This window comes from Pelecanus crispus, chromosome Z (genome assembly GCF_030463565.1).
Source record: "Pelecanus crispus isolate bPelCri1 chromosome Z, bPelCri1.pri, whole genome shotgun sequence".
NCBI classification, from domain to species: Eukaryota; Metazoa; Chordata; class Aves; order Pelecaniformes; family Pelecanidae; genus Pelecanus; species Pelecanus crispus.
The window spans coordinates 30,292,183-30,309,655 of NC_134676.1; the positions used below are offsets into that span (position 1 = coordinate 30,292,183).

Genomic DNA, 17,473 nt, shown 5'->3' on the forward strand with positions numbered 1-17,473 from the left:
TTCAGCAAATTGAACAGAGTATTTTAGCACACCAGACAGAAAGAATTTTCATCAACTTTCCATGTTCCTTTTGAGAAGTCTGTTCATTTCTTTGTGCTCTCTTCTGACAAAAAGAGGCTCCAGAAGACAAGCTAGCTTTAAAAATGTCACCTGCTAACAATGCCACTAAGAGAATTGTGCCATTATTGTGAATTAAGCTATTGTAATGCAGGCCACCCCTTTCAACTAGCACAGTTGAAAATATTGTATTTTTCCAGCTATGTATAACTGTTCTTCAGCTGAGGTTAATGCTCTTATAGGTCAGTGCAAAGGTGATCCTCCTCAGTGCAGTGTTAGACCAGCCTGATGTTCAGGACGACCCGACCTAACTGGTTTGACCTGGCACTGAAATGGTTTAGGCAGCACTGGCTGGAGCCCTGCTGCAGGGAAGATGGGCATCTCCAGGAGAGGTGCAGTAACTATTCACACCATGATAGCTTCCCCCCCACCCCCACCCCACACCCCAAAGTGACCGTGTCAGTGCATCCTAAGAAAATGTGCTGAAAGAGAAGGGGGAGGAAGGATCAGCCGGGAGACCCGCCAGTGAGAGGGACAGCCCTTCTACTCGCAGGCTGCTCTGCCCTGCCCTGGGGCCACTCACAGCATTTAGCTCGACAACAACCACATCCCTTCACACTGTTATAATATTATAATGGTGTTACGTTGTTATACATTGTTAGCAGATAATGGTAGTGTTGTTTTTTTAAAAAACTTTCTCTGTAATGAAAGATTCAATGCTGTGAATCTGAGCAACCTCTTGTGAATTAAAACAAACTTCTGCTCTGGGCAAAACATAGAGAACTATAGTCTTTCGTGTTGCATTTAACTGAAAATGAAGTCACAAAAATACCAATATCTTAGTAATCTTAAGAGTATAAGAAACATTGTTAGCTGCTCATTCCTATTAAGATAAAGTTTCAAACAAGAACAGTACAGCAAAAGTAATAAAGAAACCAATTAACAAGCTAACTGTGCTTGTAGGTGGGATTGAAATCCTGTTAAGAGAGCCATGTGAAACTAGTAGATATGTCAGAATACATGAGCAAGGACTGTAAGATCACTGGGACTTTCCACTATGCTTGAAGTCTGGAAGCATTTGTCTATATTTTAGACCAATATTTATGAGTAAATGTAAGTGGCAAGTCTTTTACTCATTTCTTAACAAGCAATACATTTCCTAGTCTGCTTGATGCTTGATGTGTTTGTCATGGTTTAGCTACTCCTGCTAAATCCAAAACACAGCACTATGCCTGCTACTAGGAAGAAAATTAACTCTATCCCAGCCGAAACCAGGACACTGTTACAGCTCAGTTCTTTTCCCAAAAATCTCCATGGACGTCTGTGGATGCAGGACTTAGGCTACACTGGAGCCCCAATACCTCTGTGAAGCTGCTGGCCCTAACTGGGCTTGGACTTCCTCTTCGCTCCATTTGCCTGCCGTGTGTCCGTGGCTGGAAGAACAGAAGGACCATATGGAGGGCACTGGGATGGGAGTGTAACCATGCCATCCTGCAGCACGGCACTGCCACTGCCAGGAGCAGGCCATAAGCTTTGTACTGAGTGCGCAGGGCCTCAGGACTGAGGTTTGTTACGCCTGCTCTGGCTGATCGTTCCTTGACCTGCCCGCAGCTTGTTTGGGTTACCTGTGACAGCAGTTTCTCTAACTGACCAGGTGTCAATTACTAATTTGTTTCACTTTCTTATCTTTGTATGTTACAACCAGAGCAGTAACAAGGCGCCATTCCATGCAGAACGTGGTATTTATGACTGTAACATAATGATGCAGCGTAGAGAAACACATGCCTGATACAGTACCAGTGGCCCGGAGAAGTGGAGACAAGGATGCTGTGTAGAGGAGTACAGGCATGGGGTGACAAGAGATGGAGCACAGGCCTAGTACTGGAGATGCCACAATTCACCCACGGTCAGTTAAAACAACGCAGACCTGGACCTGGATAAAACTGGGTTTAAGGGTAAAATAAAGAGAACAAACGCATGGTATCTAACATTTGTAAATGTATATAGCAAATTGGGATGCAATGTGGAGCTGCAGAGCAGCAAAGGAAGAGCAAAGCGTGGAAGCAAACATACAAAAATGACAGAATCATAGAATCATAGAATCGTTTAGGTTGGAAAAGACCTTTAAGATCATCCAGTCCAACCATTAACCTACACTACCAAGTCCACTCTAAACCAATCAAGGGTAGACTAGACTAAACCGTGTCCCGAAGTGCCACATCTTCTCCCAAGTAGTTAGCGATAGGACTAGAGGAAATGGGCTTAAGCTGCGCCAGGGGAGGTTTAGGTTGGAAATTAGGAAAATTTCTTTATGGAAAGGGTGGTCAAGCATTGGAACAGGCTGCCCAGAGAGGTGGTGGAGTCACCATCCCTGGAAGTGTTCAAAAAATGGGTAGATGTGGCACTTCGGGACATGGTTTAGTCCAGTCTACCCTTGATTGGCTTAGAGTAGACTTGGTAGCGTAGGTTAATGGTTGGACTGGATGATCTTAAAGGTCTTTTCCAACCTAAACGATTCTATGGTTCTATGATTCTATGATTCTATCTACCCGTTTTTTGATGCTCAGCTGGATCTGAGAGGAAGGAAGAAGAAACGATGGATGCTGCTCGGGCCAGCGCTCCCGGTAGCAGGGGAAGCGCCCTGGCTGGAGGCACGGATGCCGCCGCTGCGGGCTCTGCAGGGCGGCCGGGCTGACTGGGAGCAGGGTGGCTCATGGGGACAGCAGGCGGTTGGGACCCCAACCCGACCTGTCCTGTCCCATCCGGCCACGTCCTGCCCACGGGGGACGGGATGGGACATGGGTGACCACCCCCCCACCCCCACCCCACCCTGGAGCGGCAGGAGGGCACTGAGGGAGGTCATTATACTTCAGGATTAGAAAGTAAGAATCTAGTGAAAATCTAGCAAATTCAGAACTGCTTAAATTTTAAAAGGCATCATAAACCAGAAAAATTAAACCTCATCCATCTCTCTGGGTAATTGCTGAAAATTAAACACAACAGGTGATATAAACAAATGGCACGATGGTTACTGCAAGGAGGGAGACCATCTCTCTCGTTTATTTTCGAGTTTAACAGAGCTTATAACAACGTGGAAAGAAGAATACAGTGGAGAAAATGCTGGTTTGGAAAGGCAATTTCTGTAGACATCTGATGTTCATGAGGGCACAGAGGTAATCAGATCATTGCAATTTGCCTCTAGGAAAGAAACTCCTCTGCCTCTGCTAGGGAAGAAAATGCAAGGTTTTTCTTAACAAGATCGATGCCTGGCACGTATGTAGTGCTTAGCATGTCCTGGAGGGGGGAGTGAAGCGTTGTTATCCTGGGAGTTGTTTTGGCTCAGAGGTGGGCCCGGACGCGAATGGCTGCCCTGCAGCTGTGACGGCCACCATTTCCTCATGAGAAGGTGCAGCTCGCTCCCTGCTGTGCCTCTCTTGGCACCTGTATGGAGAGAAATGCTAATGCTTTTCCTCACCAGACCCCTCCTCGCTCCCCCCCGCCCCAAGCATCCCTCAGCCACCCCACCATCCATGCCACTGCCACCCCAGGACAGGGCTGAGCGGCACCCGCCTGCTCCCTGCAGCCTCCTGCACAACCTCACTCTAACCTAGTTCCAGTTCCTTGGAGAAGGGCATCCTTGATACAACTGCCAGTACCATAAATACCAAAAGCATCCAGCAATCAGCTCACTAAGGGCAGCTTTTCCTGGAGCTCTGTCACTTACCTTTCCTCTTTCCATTTTGGCATGATGCAAGAACAAGACTTACTGCCCCAGGCTGGACGTGTAACAACAGACCAGAAAAAGTCAGTTAAATAAATACCCAAGAAAACAAAACAGTAATCTTCTTCGGAGAAGAGGATAAAGAGCCAGCCCTTGGCTGTATTACTAGTGTCGCTATGTGTGAACAGAATAACAGAAGACAAGGCAGAGCAGGCATCCTGACAACCAGCAAGGATGGAGAGGTGCACATCCTCATCCTGCCTGGGAGCTGCTCTCTGTTCCAGGGGCTCCCTGGAAATACACAAGAGGACAGAGCGAGCTGCACACAGAGACTAAAGCTTCTCTGACACTACCTCTGTGAGCAGTGCGGGGAAAGTCCTGCAGAGGAAGAATGAGTAATAGCAAGATGAGCTATACAGAAGATTCCCAGCTGCAGAGACGACCCACTAACAGCAACACCACCACCACCACCCCCCCAGTATACTACTGACAGTTGTTGGGGGGTTTTTAGAGTATGTGGTTGGTGAGCAAATATAAAAAATAAGCATCTAAAATATGACAGTAAGTGTGTAAGACATCCATGGTTTGTTCCCTTATGACTCATGGTTGAAGCTCTCATTAAATCTCTGAACATTTTTTTGAAATGGAAAATGAATGATCAGTTGGGCACTTCAGAGAGTAAGCTTTCTAAAGATAACAGAGCTCTTCAGTTACATGAGGCATTTATAAGATAAAAGGTATTTGATTGCTTTCCCTATGAAGAATGGAAGTACAAGCAGCAACAAATACAAACGTATTATCCACAATTTTGCATTTACATGATGTTTATAACTCAATCCATAACACTGATGGCCATCATTTGACTAATTTTCATGCGGGACTAAGTGTCATTTATTCAATCTAAAACATGTATCAGTGTGAGAATATGTATTAGTTTTCAAAATGAAGGCATGCAAATGCTAAGGGAAACTATCACAATGTCACTCAACAATATATCCATCTCACTCAAATGCCACCAATCCTCCTCTAAGCAGAAAGCAACATTGTAAGTAGATTGTTCTTTCTTTTTACCTTGCCTTAGTTTACAGAAATAGTTAATTTCTGGAAACTTCTTCAAGCTATCTAAACTACTTAAGATGTGAGGAATTAAGTCATGTCTGGTAATGTATCCACTGGGAGACTGAAAAGCTCTATGGTATTGGATCCAGGACTTCATGTATTAATCAAACAACACACCAGCTCCTGGCAGTGGAAGATTAACAATGTCTCTTTCCTCAGCTCTTTGGAAACACACTACAAACTCATTTCTTCTAGCAGAAGAAAAAAGAATTTTTTTAAGATGGCTGATAAGGGAACGGCCTCCTTTCTTTCTTTTTTTTTTTTTTAGTTTGATGCACCTTTTATCCTAAAGCAAATGTTAGGTAGGTGACAAGTGACACAGCTATTATGTAGACAGCATATTCCATGTGGTCTTGAGCTTCTGCTATCTATGTACTTTTAGTTTCATTTATACAACAGGTTTAGCAGTATGTGGGATGGATGTATACATTCAAAAATCACAAAACAAGTGGAAAGAGATGGAAGACAGTTTAATAGTAAACACTAAATACTCTTCACTGTGATACATTGCTGGCAATAATCACTGTTACTCCATTTCCAGGAGTAGAAGAGAGTTAGTTGGAGAAAGCACTAGGCTTCAAATACGTTCACCATATTCCTACTGTAATACTTCATGTACAGCATAAACAAGTCTTTTGCCTATCTGCATTTCTGCACACGTAAACGATGTTACTGACATAACTTCAGCCAAAGCCAAAATGGTAGAATTCTTCGTGTTTTATTCTAGACCATAAGAGCTAATCTTTAAACAGTAGGTCAGCTGGGATTCTTAGGACTCCTCCAGGGTTTAACTGTTGTGTGAACTGCAAGAGGAAAAAGAAACTACTATACTGCATGTCAATTCAGTCTTTTCTGTCATAAAAAGCTTGCAGGGTTAAGAGACATTTCATGTTTTTGTAGTTTGATGTCAACTGTTTCCTTGTTGCTCTCTCACAGTGGTTATGAATACTTCTTTGATGGTCTCCTTATCCAAGTTCCTGCCTGTAAAGAGAAATAAATTAGCTAATTATATTTTACAGTGTATTACAAAAAAGCATGCAAGTAGCAACCTGCAAGTCTTCTCAGCAAAGGAAATGTTTATTATACCAATGAGTGAAAACAGACCAGTATTAAAATTAAGCTGCAGGTAACAAGACAACTTTAGATTTTACAGGCAACAACAGACTTCAAGCTGTACAAGTAAGGGAAAGGAGGAAAAATAGGGGCCTTTTTTTGGTAATAAAAACACTTTGCAAAGCAAAGAATAACACACAGGAAATAAGAAATGTACAACTTCAGCATCACAAGCTTTTCAGGAAAATACCCCGATTTTATATATTTTAATGGCTATAATCACCTTCCTTAAACTTACTGAATATTTGATCAACATTCAAACCATTCCTATCACCACATTTCTAATTATGGATTTTAAAAATAACATTAAATATACCAACATAAGTTAGGAATACATAGGTTTTTATTTTATTTTGTTTTATTTTATTGTATTTCCCTAAAAGGGATAGTGTAGATTCCTCTCAGCTGGAATATAAAACTGCTGGAGGTCTTCATGGATAAATCTTTGACTGAAGGTTATGCTAAACATAATGCTATTATTCTGGCCAGTTCAGGCTGGTTGCTTTTCACATGCAAGTCACAGGACTGCATGCTGAAAGAACAGCTTCTTAAAGTCAAACAAGGAGATACAAGGGTAATTCCCTCCTACCTATTAGGACCAGTCTATTTGTTCTCTTTTCGTCTTCTTTCCAGGCTACTGCAGTCTCTTCTAGATCATAGAGCTCATGGACACCTTGGACTATCACCTGATGAGACTTGCCTTGAACAGATACCAGTCCCTTATCAGAAAAAATAACTGTTAGGATACATAAACAAACCTTTAAAAATTAAATGTTCCTGGCAACTATGCACCAAATAGTCAAAATAACAATGCAGTATGATCACTTCTACTCGTCACATCCATTCTCACATCTCCTTATTTTTTAAAAAACTACTAATTAGACTTTTCCATACTCTGCCTTCTGCTCCTCATTTGGTCGGTTTCTAGCATGTCTGAGCAAAAATAGCCATCTGCTACTATGCCACTTTGAATATATGTATGGTGTATGATGTGTGTGTCTACAAAAGATTGATTGCCTATCAAAGATGATGTAAAATGAGCAAAAATGTTTGATTTTATATTATTCTGATTAAGCTCTTCTGCTCAGCATTTTCATTATTCTGGAAGAGAATCTTTGAATACTGGCGAAAGAACAAACATTTGTGAGGTAAAATGACTAGCAACAGAATTAGAAGCTATTACTGTCAGAGCGAGCCCATTAACCCAGAAACTGAAAATTGTATTAACAGACTTTCCATCACTGCATGAAAAAATTTATAAAATATTCTAGTGGAACACAACCTGTAAAACATGTCTCATACTTCCGTAAAGAAAAGGAAAAAAAAAAAAAAAAAAAGTTAAAAATATTTCATGAAAAAAGGTCTGCATTTGGCATATTAGTTGGAATTCTGTGACTATCACTGCTAAAAGGATTATGACTGCAGGTAAAAGAGAAATACAAAAGCAACAAACTTTGGAGCCCATTCTGTAATTACCTGGGGTTCATTTGCTTTGGTATATTTGTCTGTGACTGAGGGCCAGTGCACATATTATCACAGGCCACAGATCTCCTAAAGAATTACTTTGATTCCAATGCTCAATACAACAAAAATGTACTTGTGCATAGCAGTACTGTTTTCAGACAGCTTAAGATGCATCAGTGGCTACTTTTTTTCTATTTGTCAGGAAGAGGAAGACAAGGATATTCTCATTTTGTTGCTGAAAGAGCAAGAATACAACCTTTCTTCCAATGAAATGAAAATAATTACATCACTATCCATGACGCAAAAGTGTTCTCAGAATACAAACCAGAGAGTACTTTCCTGTATTTCTTACAGCTTACCAAATGACACTTGGTTCTCATTTTTTAATTATTTACTTGGCTGCTTGGTATAGGAAAATGAAAATATATCCTAAATTGTCACCTATACTCCTCACAAAATCATGCAGCTGAAAAACATACAAAGTGCCCATGAAGATGAATACTTATGGGCTGCATCTTTAAAACTACAGTCTCACAATACTGTAAAAAGTTCTAAGTGTAGATCACAACTAGTATTGCACTGCTATGTTATGCCAAATTCAGCTTCTGCATATATTCCAACAATCATAATTATGGAGAGCAATCTATAGTTACATCCCTAGATAAGGAGACATTTATGTGACATGGATGGAACCTTTCAAAGCAATGGAGGTGAAAAATGAAGAAGTGTTTTAACTATGTCCTGATTATTAACTCTGCCACTGAAGTTTAGAACCGTACATCTTCCCTCTCAATTCAAAACAAGTAGGATCAATGTTTGCTTCTCTGTCAGCGATCTCCTTTTGAGTTCTTCCACCAGCCAGCAGATAAGAAACTATCTCTACATGGAACAATGACAAATTTCTATTCTCTCTTTTGTCTGTTCTGCTACAGTGATCCAGTAGCACCTTTGATAGGTCTGTAACTGACAGCACACTGCAGTTTTTTAGCTGTAAAAGAGGAAAAGCACAAAACAATTTGGTCATTTCTGACTAACCTTCAGTCTTATAACGTCCATGGTGCGTCCAGTCTTATCTTTCACATTCTTCTCCCACAGAAGATTCTATGAAAAGGAAAAATGTTTTCATAAAGAGAATGGCATGTGACAATTTTCTATAAAAAGCCACAATGATTTTTCAGTTGACAGTGACATATTACTTACCTGAATAAAGAGATTTAAGTTTTCTTCTTTTATATTTCCTGGAACTTCAAACGTTACTGTAATTATACCCTGCAAATGGAAAGACACACTTCTTACTACCAAACTGAATAAACATTCCATTACATTAATTTCAAAAAATGTTCTTTATAACTTGGCCTCCTAAAAAAGCAACTATATACCCATATCAATTTTTTAAAAAAATTATCCATTTCTATTCTGCTCTAATTTGCTGTATTATGCTATACTTTTTGGTTCTGTTTGGGTGTACACTTAAGGGGCATATGCAACACTTTGAACAGTTTAATGCCATCAGCTTCTACTGCATAATTCTTTGCTGTAGTTGATCTTTGTTCTCAAAGAAAGCTTAAGAATTTTAATTCTTATAGGCTAGTAAGCTCAATCTTTCAAGTATGTTTAAGAATACTGTTTTCTTGGCATACTGATCTTTGTCACAATTTCTGATCTTCATCACAATTCTATCAAACAAAAATTAATCAACATATTTTTCACCTATCCATACTTTCCTGTTATAAAAAGCTTTTTATAAACAGACTATGTAGCAACAGATTCCGAAAATAAAGATGTCTGAGTGATGTTTTATTCCAAAATAATAGTAACAACAATAATAACAAAAAAATGTGTAGTTTAAAATTAACAACTTCTTACAAAATAAAGGAAATAATGTGTCTTTAACTTATGTTTGTCACTATAACCTCAGCATCGCACAGAAGAACATACAGAGGATTACTTTTTGTGCAACCTAAAATTCTTTCAAATGGTTACTGCTTTCAGATGACTAGTCTAACTTAAGAAAAAAAAATAGCATAGCATAGCATAGCATAGACTAGACTATTTCAGTTGGGAGGGACCTACAACAATCATCTATCCCAACTGTCTGACCACTTCAGGACTGACCAGAAGTTACAAAATGCCACTGACAGGCTTGGGGCATCGACCACCTCTCTAGAAAGCCAGTTCCAGTGTTTGACCACCCTCTTGATAAAGAAATACCTCATGTCCAGTCTAAACCTCCCCTGGCGCAGCTTTGAACCATTCCCACATGTCCTATGACTGGATCCCAGGGAGAAGAGCTCAGCACCTCCTTCTCCACTTCCCCTCCTCAGGAAGCTGTAGAGAGCAATCGGTCTCCCCTCAGCCTCCTTTTCTCCAAACTAGACAAATGCGAATCCTTAGCCACTCCTCACAGGACATGCCTTCCAGCCCTTTCACCGGCTTTGCTGCCCTCCTCTGGACACATTCAAGGACCATTTAAAGTGTGGGGCCCAGAACTGCACACAGTACTCCAGGTGAGGCCGCACCAATGCTGAATACAGCCAGACAATCACCTCTTTTGACCAGCTGGTCATACTGCATTTGATGCGCCCCAGGATGCGGCTGCCAGGGCACACTGCTGACTCACATTGAGCCTGCTGTCAACCTGTACCCCCAGATCCCCTTCTGCAGGGCTGCTCTCCCACCACTCCTCTCCCAATTTATGCTTGTGCCCAGCGTTACTCCAACCCAGGTGCAGAATCCGGCATTTAGACTTGCTAAATTTCATCCCATTAATCATTGTCCAATGCTCCAATCTATCTAGATCCCTCTGCAAGGCATCTTGTCCCTCAAGAGTCAACAGGACCTCCCCGTTTGGTATCATCTGCAAATTTGCTAATGGTGCATTCAACTCCAGCATCCAGATTGTTGATAAATATATTGAACAGAACTGGCCCTAGAACTGAACCCTGAGGAACACCATTGGTGACCGGTCACCAGCCAGATGTAACCCTGCTCACTACAACCCTTTGAGCTCTGCCCTTCAGCCAGTTCTTCACCCAGCGCACCATGAACCCACTCATCCCACAGCTGGACAACTTGTCCAGAAGGATGCTGTGAGGGACAGTATCAAAAGCCTTACTAAAATCCAGAAAACCTACATCCACCACCTTCCCTTCAACCACTAGGCCAGTGACCTTATCACAGAGGATACCAAATTAGTGAAACAGGACTGTCATTTTGTGAATGCATGTTGACTGTGCTCGGTGACTGTATTATTCTTTAAATGCCTTTCAATAGTACCCAGTATAATCTTCTCAGCAATTTTTTTCAGGAACTGAGGTTAGACTGACAGGTCTGTACTTCCCTGGGTCTTCCCTCACACCCTTTGGGTAGATTGGCGTAACACTGGCTAGCTTCCAGTCAGCAGGGACATCCCCAGACTCTCAAGACCTTTGGTAGATGATTAAGAGGGGTCCTGCCATAACATCCATTAGCTACTTCAGTACTCTGGGACAAATCCCATCAGGCCCCATGGACTTGTGAACATTCAGCTGATACACTGGTCTCTTACAATTTCAGTGTCCACAAATGGAAAGTCAGTGTCCCCAAACTTGTGGTCCTCTGACGCAGGGGACCAGACAGCCCAAGGTCTATCAGTATTATTAAAGAGAGAGGCAAAAACCACATTGAATGCCTCCACTTTTTCTGCATCCCTGTTAGTCAGTTAACGATCTTCAACAAGTATTGGTCCAATGTGTTCTTTAGACCTCCTCTTGCTATTAACATACTTTAAAAAGCCCTTCTTGTTACCTGAAACAACACTGGCCAGTTTCAAGTCTAGAGCTTTGGCCTTTCGTGTCTTTTCCCTGTATAAACAAACCACAGCTCTGTACTGTTCCTGCAAAGCCTGACCTCACCTGCAAAGATCATACAATTTCTTTTTCCTCTTGAGCTCCATGGAGTTCTCTGTTCAGCCAAGCTTGTTTTCTGCCCCACTTAAAACAAAAAAAAAGAAAAACTTGTATTTTTATTAAGTAGCTTAGAAAAGTGTACTTTCCTTCTAGAAAGTTGCTATGATTAAATTTAATTTTCAAGTTAAAATATGATGCATACAATGCCTTTATTTTTCTTTTTGAACTGCAAATCTTGACTGTGAAGTTGCTAGTCTTGAAAACAGCAAAAGGCAATTATATTCTCTTTCTGGAACTAAAGATTAAATATAAGCAACAAGCAGCAAATCTAAAAGTTTATCTAATTACTTAGTAAACTCACCAAACCAACCAAGAACTAACACTCTGAGCAGCTTCAAAACAAGACAGACAAAAATTCACTGCGCTCCATGCGTAGTGCAGTATTGCTTCTGTTGACGTTCCACATGAAAATAAGCACGCTTTATTATCCAACAAGGACTTCCAGCCTACTGCAAAAGAAGTGTTCTGCTCTCATTATGCCTCATCTGTCTCAACAACCATCTTAAAACTGTGAGTGTTGAACTACACAGGGGTAGTAACAATGAATTCTCACTGTTTCCTACTGGCCGAATGGCTCCACGCTACAAAAACAACAATAATTTCCTTAATACAAGCATGCTGTAACTCTCATAACATTCAGGAAGGCTTCTATTTAACTTATTTTCTACTTTAGGGATCTATTCAGACTATTAGTACTAGAACTGAACATATTTAAGATGAACACAAATTTTAATTGAACTATGAACTTAAGATTCTGATTGCAATTATAGCTAAGCATGAAACTGATTTTGTATTTAATCTGTAGTTCTGAAAGGAGAATATAATTGCCTTTTGCTGTTTTCAGGACTAGCAACTTCACAGTCAAGATTTGCAGTTCAAAAGAAAAATACAGACATTGTAGACATCATATTTTAACTTGAAAATTAAATTTAATCATAGCAACTTTCTAGAAGGAAAGTACACTTTTCTAAGCTACTTTATAAAAATACAAGTTTTTTTCTTTTTTTACAGCACCTGAGGGGACTGATGCCCATGGGTGAACGGCACCCAGTTGAGGATACACTGGAGAGGACTGTGACCCATGACTCATCCACAGAGCAGGGTACCTGTATATGGGCTAGGACCCATGGACCAGGGACACTTAAGGAACAGAGCAGTGACAAAACCACTAAGAAGCAAAAAGGAGCAGAAAGCTACCACACAAAACTACAGGCCCTGCTAAAAAGTCTGTCTTTCCTATAAGCCTCATTTAAGTATTGAAAGGCTGCAGTAAGGTCTCCCCGCAGCCTTTTCTTCTCCAGGCTCAATCACCCCAACTGTCTCAGCCTTTCCTCACAGGAAAGGTGTTCCACCCCTATGATCATTTTTGTGGCCCTCCTCTGCACCTGCTCTAACAGGTCCACGTCTTGCTTCTGCTGGGGGCCCCAGAGCTGGATGCAGTGCTCCAGGTGGGGTCTCTCTCTCGTGACATTACTGCAATGACTTGGGGAATGCAGAAGGAGCCTTGGTTCTGGTACTGGGAATCTGCAATTGTATATTCCGGTGTGAGTGGCACAGCCGTCACGTGTGTGGATGCATGCAGACAACGTATATGCTGTTGGAAAAAGTAGGGACCTGAAAAACCGTAGTGGGACAGGAAGATGACTGGGAAGACACAGGATGGTGCCAGCTTCAAGCCCATGCAGCCATGGCATAGGACCTTAACAGTCCCCTAGGGCAGCATCCAAAAGATCAGCCCAGGAGTTATAAAAGGGATACAACTGCAACCTGTAAAACACTGGAATACGTGCTGCTTTGGTGTGGGGGTATGCCAGAGTTTATCATATGCTTCAAATAGAGCCTGACAAAAGTCAGGACCACTTACAATTCATCACCATCAGACTGACAGTCACTGTTAGACTAACGGTCTGCTAAAAGATGCACTAGCAAGTGCTCAGCAAGAGTGACAAACCCTGAATCAAAACTTAGCAGGTGGTAACACTGAACTGGCCAAAGGGAAAGCTGTGTGATAAGCCATCCAATATACTGTGGAAACAGTAAGCCAGTTTAAAATTAAGAGTCCTATAAGGCAGCCCATGTAATAGTGCTGCAGAAATGGGAGCACCACTCCTCAAAGTGCAACCACTCTGCAACCTTTTACTCAGAGTACTAAAGCAGTGCACTTATGGCTGCCGTTCCCAGAAGTTGCTTCTGCAGTGGCTCTGGTGGTGCTGGGAAGCTGGAGAAAGGCACTTGCAAAAGTAGGAAACTCTGGGATTTACTGATGGAGGGGTATGCTGAGCTCGATCATTCCAATCCCACAAACAAGACCCTTGTGGAGGGACCGAGAAGAAGGGGCAGTGGACTGTGAGCACTTTGACTCCTGCTGTGTTTACAGGCAAGGGACCCCAAAAAGGCTGAGGCCACAGATCAAAAGCTCTGACAGCTACGCACAGTCACTATTGTCCCTCTGGTACCACCTGATAACCTGGTGGGACATCCCATTGATCAAAGAGTGATCTAGAGTATCATACTGGGGGGATCATTCCAGAGGCAGGTGTGAGATCAGCCTCATGGCAAAGCATGATGAAATTGCAGCTGTTAAAGTGTCAGGAGAGGATGAAAAATCTCCACGCTCCCACCCTACAAATTGGGATTTGGAAAGTGGAAAAGAAGTCCTTCAAAGACCTACATCTGGGAGCTAAGGAGTAACAAGCTCAGCAGAAAGGTCAAAGCTCAGTTAATATGGTTATAAGATGTGAAGCAGGCTCTGGGAAATCTAAGTCATCTGATGCATCGTCTTACTTTCCTACTGGGGAAGCGTCCAGGTTATACCAAATGAACACTGGTCACCACACATTTTGGTTTTGGATGAAACTACAGCTGTTGGACTCAGAAACCAACTGGATATTCAATAGCAGTGCTACTCTGTGGTTCTACTGTCTAATTGCTTGCTTGAATATTTGCTTGTATACTAAGACATGGTGAGTAAATTAAACATCCAAGTGTCTTGCTTTGGTGTTTTGCAGGAACAAGGTGTGCATTTTCCAGTAAGTAATGCTAACCTTACTATCTACACGGAAGGGTGGAGTCTATAATGGAAACGTGTAAATTCAAACCCTTAACGATACTAACCTCCATCATCTGTTTGGCAGCAGATGGAGGTTAAATACAACAATTTTTAACATGTATATTCAGACTGCTACAACATTAACCCCTACAGTCTAACTCTCAGTGGCAAGGAGTGGAATATGTTCTAGGTGTACATTCAGTTTCTGATGATATTACAGGTAGAGTCTACAACCCATATATGTTCATACAGCTCTTTAAGTCTGTGTAAGCTTTCAAGGCTTATGTAGCAGGGGGCTGCAGTTCTGAGGGGTGTGGGAGGAGGCCATCAGCTGCCTGGTGTGTCTCACAACCCGTTCTAGCCAGCTCTGAAACCATACAACAGTAAAAAAAAAAAAATTCCACATATCTTCAGGCAGAGAAACACATGGCACCCTGTTAGAGAGACAGACACCTCCAGCCACTTGGGAATGAAGACTCTTTGGAGGAGGCGTGCCATGCCATGCCATACCAAAGGGGTACATACACCCCTGAGAGACCACAGCTTGTTGTTTACCCACAGAGCAGGAGCACTCCACGGGTACTAAGGGCCCTGCGTGAACCACAAGGAAGGAACCTTAAGGAGCAGAGCAGTAACGAGGAACAGAAAATTATTACACAAACACCCCCGACTTCCTATGCCACATGTGGCCTTGCTGGGAGAACTTGGATGGACTAAGTGTAAGCCACTGCAAAAAACAGGGCAAGCTGGGTAGAGTGAAGAAGAGGTGTTCATGTAAGTGTTCGTGTAATTGTTCTGCATTTCTTTTTTTCCGTACTCAAATCAGTAATTATAAGATTTTGTTGCCCGGTAATAAATTCAGTAATTACCTGACTTAAGACTGTTCTGCTTTTGAGAAGGGTCTAAGCAGAAAAAGAGACTGCTATCATGACATTTGGAAAACAAACAAAAAAAGAAAATTAAAAGGGAGCCTTTCTAGTAAAACCTGTACATCATGGACAAGATAGGTGCTTAAGGTAGCAATTAGCACAGAACGGTCCTATTCTGTAGGCATGGTGGACCAGACCCATTTTCCTTAAATTCACCTCTGAAATTAGATATGCTGATCACAAAAAATATTGTATTTTCTCAGAAGCTACAAAGGCAGAAATGCTATTTGCAGTTGCATTATGCTGGCATCATTGTACTGCACACAGGGAGAGAAAAGATTCTGCCCCGATATAAACACACACTGGGTTGAGTACCGGGGGCAGGTGGAGTGGGCAGGTATACGTTTTAGAGTTTAATTTGACATACTAAAAATAACAGAACTACTTTTTTTAGCATATGCATGCTTACTGGATTGATACCTAGTTTATAGGGCAGAATCTACCACACTTACAAGCTAAATTGTTACTATTTCTTGTGAAAACAATGGGAAGCACTCATAGAGTGGAGATCTACACATGCTTAACTACTTAGTGAAGTTTTATTACAGCTTTAAAGAATGCAAAGTTATGAATAACATCTCCCTGATATCTATGTACACAGACAACATTTGGACAGAAGACCTACAGGATAAAGACTGGGTACAAATTTAGGACTTGATTCTGCAAATATTAAAAAGAGCAGTGCTATCTATCAGTTTCAGTAACACTGTCCGTGTGAATCAATAAACAATGTGACTGTCTGGACCAGTGGAAGCCTGTAAGTTATTTGTGAAAGACTTACTATATGCATTTACAATCTACCTACAACAAAGCACATTCCTGTATGTATTCAATGTAATCTTCTAAAGATCTTAAAACACATTACTCCCTACTGGAAACCTTCTGAAAAGGTAACATGATTAGTATGCAATGCTTGCAATTACCCTGAACAACCTCGCTGTTACAAAAAGATTGAAGCAGTAGTTTTGGTAATTACCTTATCTAGATGTGCATGTGTTGTCTTTATATGGTCAAGCTTTTTCTGCAAACTGAAACAAGTAAAGTTAAATGTCGCATTTGAGTAGGATGGACAAAATGTCACTATTTCAAAATTTAAATAAACTCTTCAGTATTGCAGAGCAAAACTAAAATGTCAAAGATACACTGTATACTCAGAATAAGCGTCAAATGTTAATTCAGTTTTAATCTTGAAATAGGTATGTTTAATTATATTGGTTTGATCTAATTAACTATTTGTGTTAGAATATTAGGTTTTTAAAATATAAACAACTATAATAATGATGTGCAGTATCTTTTGGATTTAAAATACTTATACTTCAAGAAGTACAATACCCTTGATATTCCTTTCTGTAGGAACAAAAGGCAATCTACATCATTAAAGCAAGAAGGGAAAAAACACTAGAATCTATTTATTAGATGTTGATTTTTTGAAAATACTTTAGAAGAATAATTTGAAAAGCAAGAAGAAAAAAAATGTACAAAGCTGTTGCTTGTGAGAATGAAAACTGCAACACTAAGTGAAATACTGTATCATAGAACACCAGGTTGGAAGGGACCTCAAGGATCATCTGGTCCAACCTTTCTCGGCAAAAGCACAGTCTAGACAAGATGGGCCAGCACCCTGTCCAGCCAAAGCTTAAAAGTGGCCAATGTTGGGGAATCCACCACTCCCCTGGGGAGATTATTCCCATGGCTGATTGTTCTCATTGTGAAAAATTTTCTTCGTGTCCAATCAGAATCTCCCCAGGAGTAACTTGTACCCATTACCCCTCATCTTTTCCATATGACTCCTTGTAAAAAGGGAGTCTCCGTCTTCTTTGTAGCCACCCTTTAAATACTGGAACGTGGTGATAAAGTCTCCCCTAAGCCTTGTTTTCTCAAGGCTGAACAAACCCAGTTCTCTCAGCCTTTCCTCATGTGGCAGGCTTCCCAGTCCTTTCATTGTCTTTGTGGCCTTTCCCGGGGTCCTCTCCAGCCTGTCCACATCTTTTTTGCACAGCAGGGACCAAAACTGAACACATGATTCCAGCTATGGCCTGACAAAAGCGGAGTAGAGTGTGATAATGACTTCTTT

The 17,473-nt window shown here is 41.2% G+C and overlaps 1 protein-coding gene across 15 annotated transcripts in view; it reads right to left on the reverse strand.

Moving 5' to 3' along the window:
* Positions 1–5,371: 5,371 nt before the first annotated feature.
* Positions 5,372–17,473, reverse strand: part of LOC104039204 (zinc-regulated GTPase metalloprotein activator 1A-like) — a 33,586-nt gene continuing 21,484 nt past the window's right edge. For 12 of the 15 annotated variants that reach the window (XM_075726922.1, XM_075726929.1, XM_075726928.1 and 9 more), the window contains 5 exons: positions 16,376–16,427; positions 8,675–8,743; positions 8,510–8,575; positions 6,600–6,729; positions 5,372–5,878 (listed from right to left, as the gene is read on the reverse strand). In XM_075726922.1, the coding sequence (XP_075583037.1) occupies positions 5,805–5,878; positions 6,600–6,729; positions 8,510–8,575; positions 8,675–8,743; positions 16,376–16,427 (391 nt within the window). In that variant the 3' untranslated portion in view covers positions 5,372–5,804. Of the gene's footprint in view, positions 5,879–6,599; positions 6,730–7,338; positions 7,710–8,509; positions 8,576–8,674; positions 8,744–16,375; positions 16,428–17,473 lie in introns of those variants that run through there. The other 3 variants (XM_075726931.1, XM_075726921.1, XM_075726924.1) reach the window with 2 other exon arrangements.